Source organism: Erithacus rubecula (genome assembly GCF_903797595.1).
Source record: "Erithacus rubecula genome assembly, chromosome: 29".
Taxonomy (NCBI): domain Eukaryota; kingdom Metazoa; phylum Chordata; class Aves; order Passeriformes; family Muscicapidae; genus Erithacus; species Erithacus rubecula.
The window spans coordinates 3,781,180-3,802,688 of record NC_136681.1 but is presented as its reverse complement, the minus strand read 5'-3'; the positions used below and the strand labels follow the sequence as shown (position 1 = coordinate 3,802,688).

Sequence of the window (21,509 nt, the reverse complement as noted above, 5' to 3'; positions counted from 1 at the left end):
AGTGAGTTTCCTCAGAGAGGATCAGAGCAGGGCTGGCCAGGCTGAGGGTTTGGGATCCCATTCCCAAAATTCCCATTCCCATTCCTATCAGGAGCAGCTCCTGGAGGGGAAAACCCTCCTTGGTTTATCCAGGTCCCTTCACTCCTGAGCTGCTTGGGGGATTTTGGGAAGCAGCAAGGACAGACAGAGGTGTGGGAGCTAGCCCTGCACACAACGATGGATTTTGATACCAAACAAAAAAAAAGTTATCACTTGATGATGAATTTTGGAGAAGCTGAAGCCATTTCTTGGCTCCTGGGCGCTGCAAATTTCTGAGCAGGCGTCAGTGAATTCAGGCATTTACAGCTCCAGATTTATTAAGGAGGAATATTCTCCAGCCCAGCTCTTCCTTTCATTGACACGGCGTTTAATTAATCTATAAATCAGCCTGTATTTAATGTGGCAAACAAAGAGCACGGTTTGGGGAAGCTGGTGCTTCAGCGTTTTGAGAATGGGCCAGGTAGGAATTCAGGACCTCTTAAAGGTCTCCCAATTCACCCGTAGACAAAATAAATGCATCCAAAACCTGCAGAATCTCGGAGTGATTGGGGTTGGACGGCGCCTCTGGAGAAGGCGGCGTCTTTGGGGGAAGTGATGCTTTGTTTATGGAGAAAGGACAGCTCCTTCCATTTGTTATAGGAACAACGCCAGCAAGCAAACCCACTGGGAGGAGAGGAATATTCTCCATTTATCACCCCGCTATTTCAGCAGCAAACACACCCAGCTCCCCTCTGCACCTCGGGAAACGCCAGGAAAATCCTTCCTGGGGAGTGACAAATCCATCCAAATCAAACCAGGCGCCTCACAAACCACAGCGACATCTTACCTGCGACTCCGATAACTCCAATAAGCACCGCGAGCCCAACCCTTTAAATTATTGTGCAAATTAGAACCATCATCTTTTGTTTTACAGTAGAGCCGTGCAGAATATCAAGTGCTGGCTGTGGCACTGAAATGCTAATGGGCTCTGCTGGATGCTCGAGCTGCACAGACCCGGGCTGGCAGCAGATGAATAATTGCTCTCCGTGTACTAAACACAACGGAGCTGCAGAGAACTTCGGCATTTGTCAGCTTTATTTGTTTAAATGAGAAAAACACTGACAGCAGTTATTGCTGTAATCCTTCCAGTTATCAGACAAGGAAACTCTGTGAGCGGGGCCAGGACTCTGCTCAACCCCAACCCCAAATATCCAGGCAGGTTCTGGAGTGTGCAGGAAATGCAGCAGAAGGAAATTAATCAGCCCCTAATTACCAGGCTTTGATCACAGCAGCATCCACGAGCTCGGCTCTCCCTTGATGAGGAGAGAACAAAGTCCCTGCTCTGCCAGGCTTGGGAATAAACAGGAAAAGCAGAGGCAGAGCAGCAAAACCTCCACAGGGACATTCCAGGAAAAACCTTCCAGACATCCCCAGGCAGCAGCAAACCACCCCCTGTCCTGCTGCTGCTCCTCACAGACACTCCTGGGCCACTCTGAAGTTTTTATTCCTCTCCTATAAAAGCAAAGTCATGGAAAACTGGCCTGGGTGCCCATGGGGGTGACAGAGCTCAGCCATGGGGAGTCCCTGCCTTGGGACACCTGGGTGCCCCTGCAGCCCCACGGGCACCTTCCCTGCCTTCAGCACCAAATCCCCCCAGCCCGGGCTCCTGGATGCTGCTTTTCACCACTTCTCCACTTTTCCACCATTTCTCCACATCCTCTCAGCATTTTCACCCCACACCAGCAGTGAAAGGATGGAGAGGGTCAGACCCTTTCAGTGCAGAATCCCTTTAACCAAAATCTCCATTTTTGGCACAAATCCCAGAACAGTTTTTCCCAGCTGGAGCCCCCAGGGCAGCAGACCCTGGGCTGTGACCCTAAAAATGAGGGCACTGCACATTCATGCCAAAAAATCCAAACCCAGCAGCTGCTGCTCCCTGAAGGCTGAGGAAGAATTCCAAACAGATTCCTGGCTCTGGACACAGATGGTGGTGGTGAGACAATTCCCTTCAGGGCTGCCTCTCTCTGCAGTTTGGTGCCCTGAGGACAATTGTGGCACCTTGGGAACCCCTGGGCACTGCCCTGCCTGCACCACCTGGGTTTTGGGGGCAGATTTTTGGGGCATCCCCACTCTTGTAGCATTTTTGTGAGCAGGGGAGCTGGTCCTGCCCATGGATGAATTTTCTCCCAACCCAAACCATTCCATGATCCCAACCCTGCTGCTCTGTGTCTCCAACCTCAACATTACTGATATCATTTAAATCCCACCTCGTGCAACCCATCTTGGTTTGTTCTGTTATTAACCCAAAGCTTAGAAAACATAATTGCAGCACTCACAGAGAGATTTTCTGTAACCATATGGAAGGAAAGCTTTTAAGGACGACATTTCTCCCATATTGATTCAGCAGTGCCTTTGGAAGTAAAGGTTATGCCTATTAAATTATTTCTGAAAAGGTAACCGCAAAAATTAAAATTCATTCAGATTAGCATTTACAAAAAAAACTCTCCTCTAATACGAAATTTCTTCAGAATGTGTCACTTCAAAAGAATGCCAAGCACTACTTTAAGAGGTGCAAATTCTTTTTAAATGGCATTTTTGCCTCTAAAAAAGGAATTTCTTGTGTTGCTGGAGAAGGTGTTGTACACAGAGCGCTGCTGCCAAGGCTGGGGGTTGCTTAGCAATGCTGGGAGGGGAGAGGGGAGCAGGAATAACACCAGAGCTGTGGAGACACAGCCCCATCGGTCTGCAACGAGCATCAGCCAAACCAGAGGAGCTCCAGGCTCTGCTCGGGGCTGAGAAAATCTCCTCAGCACTCCCAGGGCTCTTCTTCACTTCTACACACACTGGACACTGTGGGTTTCTCCTGCTTGGGTTATTCCCACATCAATTCCTGCCCTGGATGGGGCTGAGGGCAAAATCCCAGCAGAAATCCCATAAAACTGGGGCTGGGGCAAACCCCAGGGTCCAACACAACAAAAATCCCATAAAAACTGGAGTTGCCCTATTTCCAGCTCCTGCTACAAATGGAATCAGAGGTGCCCCAGCTCCCTACGGAGCTCCCAGTGGGGTCAGTGGGGAATTCCCATTGGGATCTGTCCAGAACCAGTTCCTGGCAGGGTCAGCGCTGGGATTCCCATTGGGATCTGTCCAGAACCAGCTCCTGGTGGGGTCAGCACTGGGAATTCCCACTGGGATCTGTCCAGAACCAGCTCCTGGCGGGGTCAACACTGGGAATTCCCATTGGGATCTGTCCAGACCCAGCTCCTGGTGGGGTCAACGCTGGGAATTCCCATTGGGATCTGTCCAGCCCCAGCTCCTGGTGGGGTCAGCACTGGGATTCCCATTGGGATCTGTCCAATACCAGCTCCTGGCAGGGTCACCACTGGGAATTCCCATTTGGATCTGTCCAGACCCAGCTCCTGGCTCACCTGTGGCCTCGTCCAGGCTCTCGTGGGACACGTGCTCGTTCTGGTGCACCCACTCCCCGTTGCACTTGAAGAAGATCTGCATGGCGGGCACGGCCCTGCAGCGCAGCACGATGGGGTTGCTCTTGATGATGTAGGAATCGTCTGGCTCCTCCAGGAAATGGGGCAGGGTCCCCGGGGCCGAGGGGATGGACTCGGGCAGGGCCTCGCTGTTCTCATTTCCTGAAAGGCAAACAAAGGACAAGTCACGTTTTTTGCATTTCTTCTCTCCTTTCATTTTATTGCTGGAGTGAAAAATCAGCATGGAGTTTTATTTAGGATGGGTTTTACTCCAGGAGTGCCTGCAGAGCTGTTGGGTTGGGACACACACAGAGGGAAAAAAAATCAAATAATTTAAGTGTAAGAACTGTCAAACTGCCACCAAACAGCATCAGAACCAGCAGAAAACTGCCCCACAGTGGGGAACTGAGGGTCCAGAAGCTGCAGGATGTGAATGGAGAAGGTTCCACCACATCCTCTCAGAGTGGTGATCCCCAGCTGCCACGGGGGGCTGAGGGCATTCCTGCAGCAGGGGATGGGCCCTTGTTCCTGAATTCCAGAGCCTTGGAGCAGAGCTTTGCCTTTAGAACAAATCCCACCCAGCCAAATCCTCATTCCTGAATTCTAGAGTTCTGAGCTTTAGAACAATTCCCACCCAGCCAAATCCTCATTCCTAAATTCCAGAGTTCTGAACTTTAGAAGAAATCCCACCCAGCCAAATCCTCATTCCTAAATTCCAGAGTTCTGAGCTTTAGAACAATTCCCACCCATTCAAATCCTCGTGGCCACTGTCAAACCCAGGAAATTCCCATCGATCTCCAGCAAGGCTGGAATTTATTTCAGCACCTGGTCGGTTTTTGGCAAAGATTCAGAGGCAGGTGACAGATGTGGGTGAGAAAGGATTGATTTCTGCAGGGAAATCAGAGAGCTCAGCCAGGGATAACGGGATGCTGTGAGGATGGAGGGAGCAGCTGAGGGCAGGGGGAGGTGACAGAACCCAAAACTGAAATTAAGGCAGATGGGAGGGAAGCTGTGGTGCTGAGAAGGAAAACCAAACCCTTGCTGGGTCTAGGAGGTGACAGAATAACAAGAATTGTTTTATTTCTGTCAGACTCGGGGAGCTGTCCCTCAGCACGGATCTCTGTGTGTGCAAACACTCCCCGAGCTGTGCTGGGTAATCACAGCCACCTCCCAGACACTGCAGAGCTTTCAGCCCCTTCTCAGGGTACTTTGTAAAATATTATCACACCTTTCAGCGTTTTACATTGATGCCAATTTCCATCTTGTCAATCCTCAGCAACGCTGCGTCCCTGCAGGCTTTAAATCCAAGTTTTATAGGAAATAACAAAAAATGTCACAAGATTTTGGAGAGGCTGGGAAATCCCAGGCTCCCATCGAGGCTCCCCCATCCCTGGAGCAGCAGCTGAGTCCATGAGGATCACCCAGCTGGAGAACTCCCAGTGACCCCGAGTTTTTCCACTGAATTTGCTATTTAGGGCAAGGCACAGAGTAGGAAATCCCAGCCCCACTGAAATCCAGGGAGGATTTCTCCTGGCAGTGTCTGGATTGTGTGGGCTGGCTTTTTTTGGGCAGGTTTTGGGGCTGGGAGTGTTGAAAACCTCTCCCATGACCAGCAAAATCAATCTTTTCCCTTTGACATTTTCCTTTGAAAATCCAACCAGCCGAGGTCCCAGCACACAAAACCAGCAATAATCGCCCATCCCCTCTCCCTCCAGGCAGATATTTCTGCATTTTTCAGGTGGAATTGCCTGGACATTCCTGCTCCAGGTGGAATCAGCACAACATTCCTGGATAAATCACATTTTCCCCATTTACCTCCCAAAATGCCCTTAACACTCAGGATTTTACCTCAATGTTTTCTCCTCTTGTGATCACCTTTGCTGTGCCCAAATTCAAATTCACATTGCTCCAGGAGCTGCTGGAACGTTCCCAGGGGTTGATTACAAATCCCGGAGGTTTTCCATGTCAGATTTTGGGATTCTGGCCCTTCACAGCTACACAAAAAAACCCCGCCAGTTTGGTTTTTTTTTTTTATTTTTGGGATTGTGGCCCTTCAGAGCTACACACAAAAAGCTGTTTTGTAGCAGCAGCAAATGACGGAAGAGCAAAGCCTGACACACAATTCTTGTGCTTTTCATTCCTGGAAAATTACCTTTCAGGAAGGGTTTTGTGTTTTACGCTCTGCACACGAGGCCAAAAGGGACTTTAAATCTTTTTATGACAATAATAGAAATGAAAAAGAAAGGAGGAGGAGGGGAAAAAAAGTTAGGAACAAACATTTCACCCAGACTGAGAGAGAAACCAAGCTCCAAAAACAGAACTTCCTTCCCATGCTGAGAGCTCGAGACCACAGCAATAATAAATGATGAAATTACAATTTAGGGACACTCAGTGGCTGAGTGAGACATCACAGAGCAACTCTCAACAGCAGAGCCTTAAATCCCTGATGAGCTCATTAAAACTGGACTGAGGAACTGCAGCTCCTTCTCTCATCCAGGTGACTCAATTGCTGGGAAAATTGGGCCCTTTAAGTATTAATAGACATAATTCCAACATGCAGTGCCCAATTTCAACAGGAGTTTAGAGGAGAAAATTTGGAACCCAGATTTCCCAGTTCCTGTAAAATCCTGTACTTGGCTGCATTTGCAGGAATTTCCAGTCCCTGTCGCACTTTGCACAAATTGAATTTAATGATGGATCTTCATATTCAAATTTTTATTTCATTGTGATTGGGGAAACAAACATTGCAGTTAAACAATAAAGTTTGGAACGTAAAATTTTATAATATTTTTTCTCACAAAACAGATTTGGGATTTCTGTCCAGCTTTTGAAGTGTCCAAAACCATCCCCCAGGCAGTTGGGTTTTTTTCCCTATTCCAATTTCCATTCCTATTCCGATTTCCATTCCTATTCCCATTTCCCATTTCACCTAATTCCTATTTTTCATTTTCATTCCTATTTCCCATTCCCATTTTTCCTAATTCCTATTTCCCATTTTCATTCCTATTTCCCATTCCCATTTCACCTAATTCCTATTTCCCATTTTCACTCCTATTCCCATTTCCACTTCCGGTTTCCATTCCCATTTCTATTTCCCATTCCCATTTCTCCTAATTCCTATTTCCCATTTCCACTTCCCATTTCTCCTAATTCCTATTTCTCATTTCCATTCCCATTCCCATTTCCACTTCCCATTTCTCCTAATTCCTATTTCCCATTTTCATTCCCATTCCCATTTCCACTTCCCATTTCCATTTCCCATTTCTCCTAATTCCTATTTCCCATTCCCATTCCTGTTATCCCCTCTCCATCTCCCCTGCAGTGAATCACAGCCCGTGCTGGTGACGCTCCCCTGACTCTGCTGTCACCACCTTCCTTGTCCCCATCAGCAGCTTCAGCTGCCTGTTTACTCAGCCCCTCGTGGGGGAAGGAACAAAAGAATCCCCCCCAAAAAAAACAAAGGGAAAGAGAAAAACAACCCCCAAAAAAACCCCATTTGGAAACGCTCTCCCGCAGGAACCTCCCACACCCAACGCCCCTACAGCTGACGGTTTTGTGCAGCACAAAGATTAATAATTTTCAAAACCTGACATTTTCCATCTGAATCACAAGCTACTTTGTGAGAAATCTTTTCCATATCCTGCTCCATGCTGCTTCTCACACAGAATGGGCATTTCAGGCTGGGGCTGCTTTTGTCATGGTAAAGACCCGGCGGATTTCCAGCTGGAGGAGCCGGTGCTGCCAACGCCAGAGATTCCAAAAGAATTCCAGAAAGAATTCCAAAGGATTCCAAAGGATCCTCATTCCCTCTGAAATCCTCAGGCTGCCACACTCACACCTGGGAGAGCTCCAATCCACCACCTCCCCCCAAAACAAAGCCCTTCCTGCTGTCCCAGAACCTCTTCCCCATTTTCAGCCTGGTTTCGAGCAATTTTACCCAATATTTGCAGGTTTTGATCTTTTACAGAATATCTACAAGGCTTTTCCAACAAATCTTTTTACGAATTTTACAAAATTCTACAGAATATTCCAGATCTCCTCAAAGGAGCTGCAGGTGACACCAGCTCTGGGCTCCCCAGCATTTGCTGCTGGGAAAAATTCCTTCCTGTGGGGTTGCTTCAGCACTTCAGGAAGGCCCAGAACACCTCTTTTATCCCCTAAGACTGGAGGAAACTTTGAGATTTTGGGTTGGTTTCTAAAGGAACATTTTTTGCCTTTTAAAAATTTTTTTGGCCTCCATGAAATCAGAATTTCCCCTGCTATTGCTCAGTTAACAACCCCAATTTCTTTTTCTGCGTGGGAGAGGGAACACCATGACCCAAACACTACTTTTCCAGCAGATGAAAGGCTCTGGGAAGGGAAGGGCAGTGATTTTCCTCAGGTCCTGCTCAGGACTGAACTCCTGGCAGAGAACAAAGCCGCCCCTTCAGATCCCAATTCACACTTCAATTTCCCTGAACCTTGTAATACAAGTCATTACATCCTCCATGACTTATCCTCAAATTGCTGGTAATTTTTATGTTGAACAAGCACCCATTTGCAGGGGTTTTCGTGCCATTAGGAGCGGGAATATTCCAATTTGGAAGCGGAGGCTGATGGTCGCTCCCTGTAATGCAGCCCACGGCTGAATGCAGAACGGCTCAGAAATACAGAATACAGACCTTGGGGCTCAGTGCTGGGGGGTTTTTACAACACCCAGAGCTGGAAACCTGATGAAAATTTGCTTTTTTTATAGTCCCTAACAGAACAGGGGAAGAGGGTGAGCGGCCACCTCTGTGCTCTCACCACTCACCAGCCACTCTCAGAACAAAAAGCAGCAATAACATCCCACAGCACTCCCATATTTTTTTTTTCCCTCAGCTTGTCAAAAATTATGGAGTATGACATTAAAATCTGTCTCCTTCCAGCTCCCTGAACATGATATTTGAGTTGAGTTGCTCAGTGTTGGGACACGTGGGGTTTATTAGGTGCAATAAATGTCAGCCCCGGTGATGGGTGAGGATCCAGCTCCTGTGGGAGCTGCTCCTGCAGCTCAGCCCAGCTGGGCTCTGTCTCTCAGGATGGAGAGCAGGATGTGGCTCTAGCAGCCTCCCCAATTCCATCATTCCCCATGTGAATGATGCATTCCCACCCCACCCCTGCTTTTTTGGATGCTCTCCCAATTCTCAGTTTGCTGCCACTCCCCTGGGGAAGCACCAGCAAAGCTCCTGCAGGTGAGGCTGGCTCAGCTCCTCCAAACCCTGTCTGAAACCTTCCCCTCCTGGTGCTGTGTGAGCAGCTAAAAATATCCCCGAGCTGGTGCCAGCCTGAGCTGCCATCCAGCCCTGGCTGAGCTGCAGCAGCTCTCAGGCTGCTGCTCAGGAGTTGATGGCATTGGAACACGTGCTTGACTCGCAGCTTGTGAGCTCCTTTCCCACTCTGGTTCATCAGGGGGTGTTTGGGGTGTCTGAGCCCCCCAGCCACTGCCAGCCCTGGCAGGATATTGAACTCTGAAAATATCCAGACACACAAGGGAGAGCTGGCACCTCACCCTCCCTGCGCCTCCCCCTGGGACCAGCTCTGGTGGAACAGGCTCCCTGCAACCTGGCTGTGCTGGAAAACTTCCAGTTCCTGCTGCTTCCCAGCTGGATCCCCCTGCTCAGCCCAGCAGGAGCAGAGCGAGGCACAGCAGAGCTCAGCCAACCCCTGGAACCTGCAGCGAGGTGAGGACACCAACACCTCCAACAAAGGGGGCAAATCTGCTCTGGGGCTGCAGCCTGAGCGTTCTGTCACTCCTTGTGGGAGCAGCTCTACACGGTCCCGTGTTTCATGTTGGGAGAGGAGAACAGAGAGGAGCGAGGCCGGTGACAATTTGTTATTAATAATGAACAAAGCGCTCCCTCGTCAGCCCAGACGGCTGCCAGAGACAAAGGCAGCCCCGCGCTCTGCTGCGAGCAGAACAAAGTGGGGAGGGTTTCATCTCACTTCTGAATGATCCAGCTGATCCTGAAGAGCTTTGGGAACATCGCTGGGGCTGTGCCTTGGACAGGGACAGGCTGCTGAGCAGGAATCAGCCCCACAGACACCCCCCAGGACCTGACACTGAGAATGCATCCTTTGAGTTGCTTCCATCCATCCATCCATCCATCCATCCATCCATCCATCCATCCATCCATCCATCACCATCCCACAACTGCCCCTGGATGGAAACTGATCCCAAAGAGCCTTGGGAATGTCACAGGGGCCATGACTTGGGCAGGGACAGGCTGCTGAGCGGGAATCCTCACCTGACACCCCCTGAGTGTCTCAGGAGCTGACACCAAGAACTCATCCCAACGAACTGTTCCCATCCATCCATCCATCCATCCATCCATCCATCCATCCATCCATCCATCCATCCATCCATCCACCCATCCCTCATTTACCCCATCCCAGGACTGCCCCCAAATGGAAACCTGCTCCTCTCCACCTCAAGCTTCTCCTCTGAGCCAGTTCCAGCCCTGGGATGCGCCAGCCCTGCTCAGACCCTGCAGAACCCCGGCCGGGCTCTGCCCCCGCGCTCTGCTCATCTGTCAGGAAAAGCTCCGGGAAGAAGTTGGAATTATTCAGGAGCCCTGCTCCAGTGCCCTGTGAACAATATCCTTTTCATATCTGCAGCGTGATAAAATCACTCGTTACTTCCCCGCCGCCTGAGTCATCCTCTCGCAGCGTTATTAACCCCGCGCTCGCAGCCTGCTAGGGGACTCGGAGCCCTTTTGTTCCAAGACTTGGAGATTTATTTGTCAAGTCTGACAGCTCTGATCTCCCCTTGCAGGGAACAGCAGTGCCTGAACAGGAATTTATGAAATCATGAGCCGCAGGAAATAGCCGAAATCACGGCAAGGGTTGGTTTGGAAACGAGGAGGAGATAAACAACATGGAGATGAAAATCTGCATTTCCATAAAAAAGACTCAGTAAAAACATCTGAAAGCATCAAGGAACCGGGCAGTGACAGATCTCACGTGTGCTTAACATGTGGTTTATAGATTTTTGAGAAGATACAAAACCACTTAAACTCCATCCAGACATCTTTCATTCCGGATCTTGAGAAATCAACAGGTACAAAGGAGACACACTTAATGTAAAAATGAGATTGCCTTTGCTTTGCCCACTGCTAAAACGAGTGGTGTTACCTTGGGCTGAGCTTAAATACACGAGGTTAGAAAACAATGGTGTGATTTACATCACCAGGGCAGTGCTGTGACATTTTAAAGTCATTTTCTTCATCACAAAACTCCATCATCGCTTGTGAGAAACACAACCCAGGGGCACAGGCAGCACCATTCACCACCAGGATCTCACCAGGCACAAATAAACCAAAAGAAAACAACTGATCAGAGCCTGCCCACCCCAAATCCCAGCAGTGTCACACTCTGGGTGCTCTCAGCCAGCGTTTTGGGTATTTGAGTGCAAACCATAAATCAGAGAAATCCCAGCCAGCCCCACTCTGGTGTGAGGTTTTGTGTCTTATTCAAGTCAGGAACCAAACACACAGATCTTGGGATTTATGGACATTCAGAACCAGCTCTAGCACTGGGCTGGACTTTAAACCTGAGCCCTGTCTTGGTGCCCATCCTGAGCCAGCCCAGCAAGGCCAGACCCAGCCAGGCACCCCCAGGAGCTGTTTGTCTCTGCAAGGTGAATAAATCAGCACAGATAAATTCCAGCTTTGCCAAAGCCCAGCCCTCAGCCCATCCATCACCCTCCACCAGGCTCCAAAATTGCTGAAACACCACCCAGGCTGTGCAGGCTGGGCTTGGAATTTGGTAAATAAATAAATCAGTTCTGCTGGGATTAAACACTCTGTGATGCTGGGATGGATCTCCAGCACAGCTCCCTGCAGCAGGCTCAGACCTCCCTGCTGCTCCCCTTCCAGCTCTAAAGGGGGATGAAAACCCTGCAGTTCCAAATGCAGCCCCTTTTTATGGCTTTATGGAGCCCTAACGACACAAACAGGGGATGTGAGTCCTGCAGGGAGGAGCAGCAGTGCAATAATAGCCCCAAATCTGGTGGAATACTCTGTTAATTAGGCTGAGCTCAGCCCCAAAACGCACATTCTGTCTCATGTTTTGAGGGCTAACTAAGAATAATATCAAGGGGGAAAAAAAAGAAATCCCCATGAAATCCTCGTGTCTGAATGAAGCAGCTCAGGCAGGAGAAGAGTTCTGCTGCAGGGGCTCTTCCAGGGCTGAGAGGATTTTCCATTCTGGCCACCTCCTCCTTGAGCTGGTTTTTAACTAATGCACACTGGACAGTGAATATTTAATGAGTTTTCCTTATGGTGGTGTAAAATCTGACCATAAAATGAAACCAAAGAGGAAAAAGGGATGCTCAGAGGTTGGATTTTCCAAGTACTTTCTGGTCAGAGGTTCATTTCAGGAGAACTCAGAACCAGCTTTGAAAAAAACCCAAACAAAACCCCAAAAAGCCCAATGGAGCAACAATTCATTGTCAGGCACATCCAATATTCCCAGTGCTGGAATGAGAATCCCAAAGCCTGGAGTTTGCAGTGTTCTGAAGATGTTTTGGGTTTGCAGGGATGTCAGAGCAGATTAAATCCCTGATTTTCCCCTGGAATTAAACACCACAACCACAGTGGGCAGTAAAAGGGGTTTAGTGGGAAAATTCCATCTGGAATTCCAGGGTGGAGGTGGCAATTCCTTATGGGATTGTGGGGGAATTTACAAGGAACAGCCCCAAAGAGGGAACAGCAGCAAAATGATCCCAAATCCAAAGGATTTCCAGGCTGATGGACACCCCCAGCCCAGGCAAGACCTCCCTCCAAGGAAAGATTCCCAGTCTGGAATTGCAGAACCAGGATGCAGCAAAGCCTTTGAAAATCCAGCTCTGCCTGGCTCTGGGCTCATGGCAGAGCCCAGCCATAAATTAAAGGTTGTGGAGGCTTCAAGGGGAACTTTCCACTCCCCTGCCACGCTCAGTAATGCACGACCAGGGGAAAGGGATGAAAGGAGCAGTAGGGAAGTAACCAAATGAGGGGAAAAAACCTGTTCAGCAATCTTTAATGAGGTCCTGCTGGTGTCTGGCTGGAGCTTCTGAGAGCAAGGCACAGCAATTCCACTTAATTACAATAAAAATCCTCAAGTGCAAACCGGATCAAATCTGGTTTTCAAGGTAACAATGCTTCTTTTTTTTTTTTTTTTTTAAGGTAACTGCTCCTTCTGTGAGTGACTGTGATGTGAAAGAGTGGCTGAGTAACAAATCTCCTCTTTCTCATTTTTATGCTGTTTCAATTCAAAACTCTGGATTTAAAATCAGTTTTGTTTGGAATGGATATGGTCTTGCTCTTGTCTGCTCTTTCTTTGGCTCAAGAATGGGAATTTCCACCTGAGGAAGGATCTCTGACTCATCTGGGGAGAGAGGAATAAATTCCAGGATAAATTCACCTTGTCCCCACTGCAGGACAGGATCCCAAAACTGCTGTCATTCCCCTTTCCCTGTCCCCTGTCCAGCACTCACACTCCCAGCACTTTTTATCTCTTGCTAAAAGCAATATAAAAATTTTATCTCTTCCTCTGTAGCAACATAAACAGGGAAAGCAAAACACGGCCACCCTGGGGAGAATTTGGATGGCCTGGCCCTGTTTGTTTCCTAAAATTCCTCTTTTATGGCCCCTGCATTGTCCCTGTGAAATATCACCTGTGCTGCTGGCAATAAAACCAGGGACAGGATGGCACGCAAGAATCGCTGCCTTGAATATTCATCAGTGCCCAAGTGAGACACACCAAGGTGGTTTTGGGTGGAACGACCCAAACTGTCCCTGGAACAATCCAAATCCTGCTCCCCAAACCTGCAGGTCCAGCCCAGCACGAGGTGGATCCCGGCTGGGAAAATGAGCAGCAAAGTTGAGCCTGGCACTGAAAGTTGCTAAAATGATAATTACAGGAAACAAAAATCCCACTGCTCTGAGAGGAACAGATGATTCAGCCACATTTAGCGGGTTTGGGGGAAAATACCGGCTGGTGGGGTCCCGTGCAAATCCCAGCAACGTTCCCATCCCAGGGTGGCAGCTCCAGTTTGCCCAGTACAGCTGCTCCAGTTTGCCCAGTACAGCTCCAGTTTACCCAGTACAGCTGCTCCAGTTTGCCCAGTACAGCTCCAGTCTGTCCAGTACATCTCCAGTTTACCCAGTACAGTAACTCCCAGTTCCTCCAGCCCAGCCCTTGGAACTTCCCTGCTCCAGGATCATCCCCTGCCCCTCCCAGAACTCCAAACCTGCCTCAGAGAGAGCAGAATGCCAATTAACCAGAATAACAATTAACCAGGACAACAATTAACAGGATAATGACCCCGAGCCACCAGCCTGCCCCATCCAAGACAAAAATCCCATTTTGGGAGCACCAAAAGGGCTCCTGCAAGGGCAAAAATCTGATTTTGGGAGAGCCAAGGGGCTCCTGCAGGTTCTGACTGATGCCACTGGAATTCGCTGTCACCTCCACGTTTCCCACTTCTCTCCACTCACGGATTTCCAAATTGCTTCGGAATTGTGTTGTTTGCACTTCTAATCTTGTAAAAACCTATCCGGCAGCCACACACATTCCATGGGGGAGGATTCCTAATTTATGTAAAGTATTACGGAAAATGATCTATATGACAGTTTGGTGTAAAATGCTAAATGCAAGTCATTACTCACTGAAGATAATTTGAGAGTATTGTGTCAGGGGAGACATTAGATTGCAGAGGATAAAAAGTTGGAATAGGTATTCACATATTTATCCACATTTGCATAATCAACTTCAGGAGGTGGTGGCTGCTCTCCTGGGCCCAACTAACACACAATGAACTCAGCAGCAGTTGGGAAACTTTCCTTTATTTCCCAAACTAACCACAAAATTTCTGGGGCTTTTTGGGTTTATTTTTCTGTCTTCCAAGGGTAGCTGCAGTTCCTATCCCATTGAAAAAAAGCCCATTCCTGAATTCTGGTGGTGTTTGGAAGCAGCCAAAGCTGGTCCCAAGCTGATGAGGGGATGGAAACACTGAGAGAGCAGTTTGGTACCTGGTCAATTAAAACATTAATTGACAATAAAAATAAGTAAATATACATATATATGTAAATACAAATATAAATATGAATATAAATAGATGCTTTTTATTCCATTAATTTTTCTGGCCTCTGTTTTTGAGCAGCCCGAAAAGGCACCAGCACAGCCTGCAGGTTTTCCTTTCCTGTACTCAAAACTGGGGATTTTTCCATCGTTCCCTGTCCTGTGAGGCCCCTGTGCCAGCTGCAGCCCATGTCCAGGAGGGTTTTACCTCCCCTGTTCCTGATTATCCCAGCTCCACTCTAACCTGGCCCAGACAGATAAGCAGCTCCCGTTTCCAGGGCTCAGATAAACTCAGTTTAATTCACACTGCAGAGCTCTTGCTGTGACACCTTCCTGTCCCTGCTTCTCCACTCCCATCCTTAAATTTAGGACATTAAATTTGGGTTGGGAAGGGGCTCCTGTGTTCTCAGGAGTGCAGGATCCCTGTGCCAGGCAGGAGGGAATATCCAGAAGGGAGCCCTGAGCATGTGCCAGGTTTGGTGTTGCAGCATTTCCACCCTGAGCTCAACAATCCCCAGTGCACAGAGAGCTCAAAAACATTCCTGAATGATCCTGAATTCCTCCAGGAAAGGGCTGAACACCCTGAGCTGAGCAGAGGCACCTGCAGAGCATCCCCTGAGCCCCAGCACTCCCTGGAACTGCCGAGGAATCCTTCTCAGGAATCTTTCCCCGGAATCCGCCCCAAAAATCCTTCCCAGGGATCCCCACCTGCAGAGCTCCCTCCAACCTTCCCCAACCCCACATCCATGCTCTGCTTTCCCCACCCCTCACCAGGTCTATTTTTAATTAAATAAAAGGAAAAGCAGTGCTGCTCTGTCCTGGAGCCCCTTGCAGACCCCAGGGGAAGGAGATCCAGCTCCAGTTTGGTTTTCCTGGCACAGTCCTTGTCCCTGGCAGGACTTGATGGCAATTCCAGGCACCAGATGGGAGATTAAAGCTCTGTCCCAGTGTCTGGCTCTGGGACACAGCATCAGCTGCTGGGGGTTCAGGGATTCCAGGGTGGAATCCCCAAATCCTCACAGGGAGCAGCCAGAGCCAAAGCTCTGGGATTTGGTAACCAAATCACGGCCAGACAAAAAATTCTACAATACTGCTGATTCCCCCACTTAAAAAAACCCCAAAAAAACAAAACAAAAAAAAAACCCAAACTCAAAGTTCATAATCTTTTGCAGGTAAAACACAATACAACAATCAACAATACTTTATATAATAGACATGCACTTATAAAACTAGATAATCAATCTTTAAAAAACTGTGTTATCACTTCAGAATTTGCAAACAGCTTACAAGTGTTGTTTCAATGAGGTGTTTGATACCTGAGCTGATTCCTGTGTCCCTATCTGATTAAGAACAGCCAATAATGCAGCAACACACACCCAACTTCTTCAAAGCAGCAAGAAGAGATTTATTGAAAAGCCACCACACTTATATAGGATAGATCGTGCCAAACAAAATAGAAAAGGCTCATTGGCTGAAGAAGGCAACACCTCTTTGAAAAAACTTCACATAGCACACACACTGCTCTGTGACCAAAACCAGGAGTTTATTTGTGTTATTCATTCTCCCTTCTCTTATTTGTCTCTGAGAAAAGTCCCCAGCCTGGGAAAGATCCGAGCTGGAGTTGAGAAAGCCAACAAAATTTGAGTTGGATTTTTCCATGAGCCTTCAGCATGTCCACAATTCCTGCACCTCCTGTGCTGTGAGAGGGAGGGTTTGGTCTTCCCCAGCAGGATTTGCACTCCCAGCCTCACTCCTGGTTTGCAGCTCCAAATTCCAGCCCTGCTCCATCCCTCAGCTCACACAGAGCTTAGTCCCTCACTCACATCCTCCCTGCCTGTGGATCCTAAGAGAACACAATAGAGGAGTTGCTTCAGTGCTCTATGAAAGAGTCATTGTAAATTAAAAATTAAAAAGTATTCAGCAGCTCCAGGAAGGGTTCAAGCCCATCTGTTACTGTAAATTACCTTTTGTTCCTTTATCCTAATGGAACCATATGCCAGGGGCTGGGAGCTGACAGCTGAGTGGGTCCTGTTTGGGATCCACAATTAGCACAGGGCTCTAATCACCAGCTCACACCCTCTGCATTCCCTGGCAGGGCTGGATCATCCCAAGGCAGGGCTGTGAGGCAGGAAAATCCCTGCACTCCTTCCCTGCAGCTCCCCTTGCTTTGCTGGGGTCACTGTTATTTATTAGAAATAATTTCCATGAATCCACAATTAAAGTTCAATTGGAGTCCCTAAAGTTTCTGTGACTCCCTCCAATGAACCTGTGCTGGATTCCCTGTGATTTATGGTTTTCCCAATTAACTGAGATGCAATAAATAAAATTTCCCATTGAGAGGTGGGAACAACACACACCTGGTGCAGCTGGAGATGCACATACAGGAAAATCTCACCCAGCACTGGCTGCAGAGAGCAGACCCTGCAACCCAGACAAATTCAGGATTTGGGCACAGCCAGGCTCCCAAGCATCCTCCAGAACCACACACCAGGCCTGGATTTCAGAAACAAAATCTTAAAAACTTGAAAAACAAACCCCAGGGGTTTGACAAACTCCCTGTTTTGTTCATTTTCTGTTTAAAATCCTGCTCAGGAGCTCTTAGACAACATAAAGATGGGCTTAGTCCAAACTGATCTCCCCATTTTTCTCCTTGAGGATGAACTTCAATCCTCAGTGTTAAAGGCTGGAAATGAGGGATTGATAAGGAGAGCCAAGCTCATCTCCTTCCCTCCTTAATCTCTCCACAAGGGCTTATCTTGTCACAGCCTAGGCAGGCTGGATGATCCCAAACAGACCCAGCACCACCACAGGCTCCTGAAATCTGCTGGAATTGGGAAATTTGTCCCTTACTGTCCCTCACCACCATGCCCAGTCACTATTTAACTTCAAAATGTGAAATTTCCCACCCTTCTTAGCACCAAAAATCTCCTGTTCCCAGCCATTATTTACCCTCAAAGTGTGACATTTCCCAGCCTTGAGGGCATTAACAACATCCCAGGAATAACTTGCTTGTCCAGCAGCATCCAGGCAGGAAATGCAGCCCTGGAAGGGAACCTGAGGGGGAATTCTTGTTGCCCACCCTCGGTGTCACCTCCACCACAGAAATTATCAGCTCGGTAATTTTCTGAAACATTTTACTATTAAAGCCTGAAATAGATTCAGAGCACCAAATGACACCTCCACTAAATGTGCTTTTTCAGCCCCTAGCCAAGTTTAAAAATAAACTTTGCATCTGTTAGCGTTCTATTTCTGCATAAAAGAGAGAAGAACAAATCCTTGTAATTTTAAAGATAAAATACTTCACTGAAGATAATGCCACTGCACCAGTGCTGGATAACTTCACAGCAGCCAAAGACTGGGTGCTGTAAACCCTTTTATGAGGCTTTAGTGCTTGGAAATGAAATTGTAAATGGGGAAGCACAGATTGCTTTGATTTAGGAAATTGTTGCCATTAAAGAGTTTACAAAGAACCCGGTGCTGTCCCTGAGGTGTTGGGGGAAGAGCTCCCAACTCCTCAGAAAAAATCATTGATATTCTGGGACTGCTGCTCAGTGCAGCAGGAAAAATTCTGTGCAGTCCTGGTGACCCAGGAGAGAGAGACAGAGAGATTTCAGTTCTAGTCCAATTAAAGAAAAATAAAATTCTTTAAAAAGCGTAATTTGGAGCATGTGGGTTGCTGGACTCTCCTGTCGCTGAACCAGGCTCCCCAAATCCCTGTGTACATGAAATTATCCCTCTCAATTTGCTCATCTGGCAGAGGCACCAAGGCAGGAACAGAACTCAGAAATCCAGAGGCACCTGCACACACTCTGCTCTCCTCACCCAAGCACTGCCTGCTCCAGCACACAAAGCCAAGGCTAAAAACCACCTGGAGATCTCTGCTTGCTGTGAAACTCCTGAGCCAGGTAAGAGAAATCCCTCCAGCATGCACTCAGGAACCCAAAAACATCCAATAAACTCGGCTGATCTGCTCTCTGCGTGGTTTTCCAGACCATTTCTCACTGTAGTGCTGACCTGATAATTCACTTTATCACAAAGGGGAGGGAAAAGCTCAGCACAGCAGAGCACAGAGAGAGGACAAACATCAGGGCAGGCAGAAACAACAGCCAGAGAAATGCAAACGGGCAAGGTCTTTTCCAGAAAGGCTCCAGAAAAAGAAAAAACCCAACAAAAAGGGGAGGAAGCACAAACCCAGCAGGAGCAAACCCTGAGCAGGAAAACAAAGATCATGGATTGTCCCAAGGACACGGGCTGAGCAATGCAGGGATTGCAGCAGGTTTTGGGAAGCCCCTGCTCTCTGCACAGCCTCTGTCACCCTGGAGAGCCCCAGTCAACAATTCCAGCCTTGCCTGGCTGCACTGCAGGGAAATTCAGAGCTCTGCCCAATTTAGGGCTGAGCCTTGCACCAAATTCCTGCCTGGACTGGTCCCCACCTTCCCAGCCCTGCCCTGCTCAGTATCCTCCAGGAATTCCAGCCCCATTTCACAGCAGCACCTTGGGGACAGAGGGAAAGGAACAACCTGGGTGGAGAATCCATCCATCCATCCATCCATCCATCCATCCATCCATCCATCCATCCATCCATCCATCCATCCATCCATCCATCCATCCATCATCCATCCCTGGATGGAACAATCTGGATGGAGAATCCAACAGGGAAAAATGTACTTTGAGGTTCCCAGTGAGAGGAATGAGGGATTTGTCTTTACAAACAAGCTGTGGGAAAAACCAGCACTGAGAGAGAAAAGGAGCAATGGGAAGGATTCCACTGGTTGATGAAGGAAAAAGGAAGATAATGGCTTTACAAATGAACTGTGGGTTTGCTGATAAATGAAATTGGATATTGGAAGATGAAAGAAGCAATGGGGAAAACCATGAATTCTATAATTATTAAAAATTAAAAGGGAGGGGTTTGCATTAGAGGGAATCTCAGGTGTCAGGTGTTTGGGCAGCCTGTGCCTCTCAGGTACCTCAGCCCATGGGGAAAGAGAGAGGGAAATTGGGATAAAAAGGAGGCTGAGTCCTCCAAAAACCTGAGACACCCCAGGGCAAGGCTCCATGGCCTCTCCCTTTATTCAAATAAAGTTTCAGGGCTCCTCTGTCTCGTTTTTGGACACAAACCTCTGCTGTTTGTGGGTTCATTTTCCTGACATCTCTTTGCCCCCTCAGAACCACCCTGGGGATCACCAAATCCACGCTGGGTGAGAAACACCAACCCTCCACCAGGGACATTTTCATCAGCAAATTCCTTCCCACCCACCCTGGAATCTCTCCCTCCTTTGATCCTTTAATATCAAAGATGCTTTTGTGCCTCAAAGGTGGAAAATCAAGGACTTTGTTTCCAGGCTTCCCTGCCAGAGCTCTGTCCCAGGAGGAAATTTCAATGCTTCAAGAGGTTGTTATTTTTTTTAATATCACCATCCATTAGCAGAGCTCTGAGACTTAAATATTGATTGACTTTTGACACATTATTGATGAAACCACTGTTTCATGCAATTTATTCCCACAGGCATTATTCAACTTTAAATTAAGGTCAACGATTATTTCAATTATTTAAAACGGAATTATTAGTTAAATTACAAGCAGCGGCAATTTCAATTGTTATGAATAAATAACAATTTAGGAGGTCAACAAGTGTTTTAATTGGTTTTAATTTGAGAGTGCCAAATATCCTCTCAGAGTAATGAGAAGAAAATGGATCCAGATCCAGAGGTGAATTTTCAGAGCAGATGTTACCAGGGCAGCTTTTCACTGTTCTGATACTGCCCAGACCCAATTTCATCTGGAATTAAATAATTGGCTCCTGGTGCAGATAACAGGGGCCTGGACAAGCACTCAATTTCCCTTTTTATCTTCTGGAAGGACAATAATTAGTTCTGCATTCAGAGCTGTGTGCATCCCCCTCGTTCCTCCCACAGCATCACTGCTCTGGATGGGAACATGGAGAGAGAGAGAAAAAAAATAATAATAAAAATAACAAAACCAAGAGTTCATGGCTAGAGCAGCTGAAGGAATTGGGATTTTCCAGCAGAAATTGGGATTTTCAGAAAGAATTGGGATTTTCAGCAAGAAGTGGGATTTTCAGTAGGAATTGGGTTTTTCTGTAGGAATTGGGATTTCCTGCAGGAATTGGGATTTTCAGCAAGAATTGGAATTTTCAGCAGGAATTTGAATTTTCCAGCAGGAATTGGGATTTCTCAGGGCTGAGCCCAACCCTGAGCTCTGAAATGTTCCCTTCCCTCTGACCACCAAGAATTCCTGAGTATCTTTAACCTAAAAATCACCCAGAGCCAGGGCTGGGCACTGCTGGGTGCTGAGACTTTCTGTGCTCAGCAAAGGGAGATTTCCCAGCACAAACCCCAGCCCTGGCCCAGCTCCTGCCACAACTCAAACCCTCAGCCTGGCACTGTGCAAATGTGGCCATAAATCCCCAAATTCCCCATTTCCTGCAGGTTTCAGGAGCTGCCTGGGTTCCTCAGGACACCTCCCAGGTTAAACAAAGAGCAAACCCCAGCACTTGCAGAGCTCGCAGAAATGCAGAAAACCATAAAACATTTTAACTGAACACTAATTTCAACACAACCTTTGGCTCTCCCAGCTCGCTGGAAAAGCAGATTTATCCCAGGGTCAGATTCAGCCAGGCACAGCCCAGGGAAGCCTCTTGCCTCAAATCACTGATAAAGATTTTTAAAATCAGACCCAAACCTGCTGCTTTTCAACCCAAAGCTTCAATGCTCCTTCTGCACCCACCCTGGAAAATGTTTTTGGGTTTTTTTATGCAATGATTAATTTTGGGGATTATCTGAAAATGCTGCTTGAAAAGAGGAGGGCAAAACCACGAGTGGGGGGAAAAGATGAGTTTAAAAAGTGAGGGAGCAAAACACGGGAGCTGTGACATTTCCATCCCCAGGATGTCCAAGGTGC

At 47.8% G+C, this 21,509-nt stretch overlaps 1 protein-coding gene across 1 annotated transcript in view; it reads right to left on the bottom strand.

Annotated features, from left to right (window-relative positions):
- UNC5D (unc-5 netrin receptor D) overlaps positions 1-21,509 on the bottom strand; it is a 73,597-nt gene that overhangs the window by 43,893 nt on the left and 8,195 nt on the right. Inside the window, exon 2 of the mRNA XM_079328990.1 lies at positions 3,447-3,665. Coding sequence (XP_079185116.1) covers positions 3,447-3,665 — 219 coding nt within the window. The remainder of the gene's footprint in view (positions 1-3,446; positions 3,666-21,509) is intronic.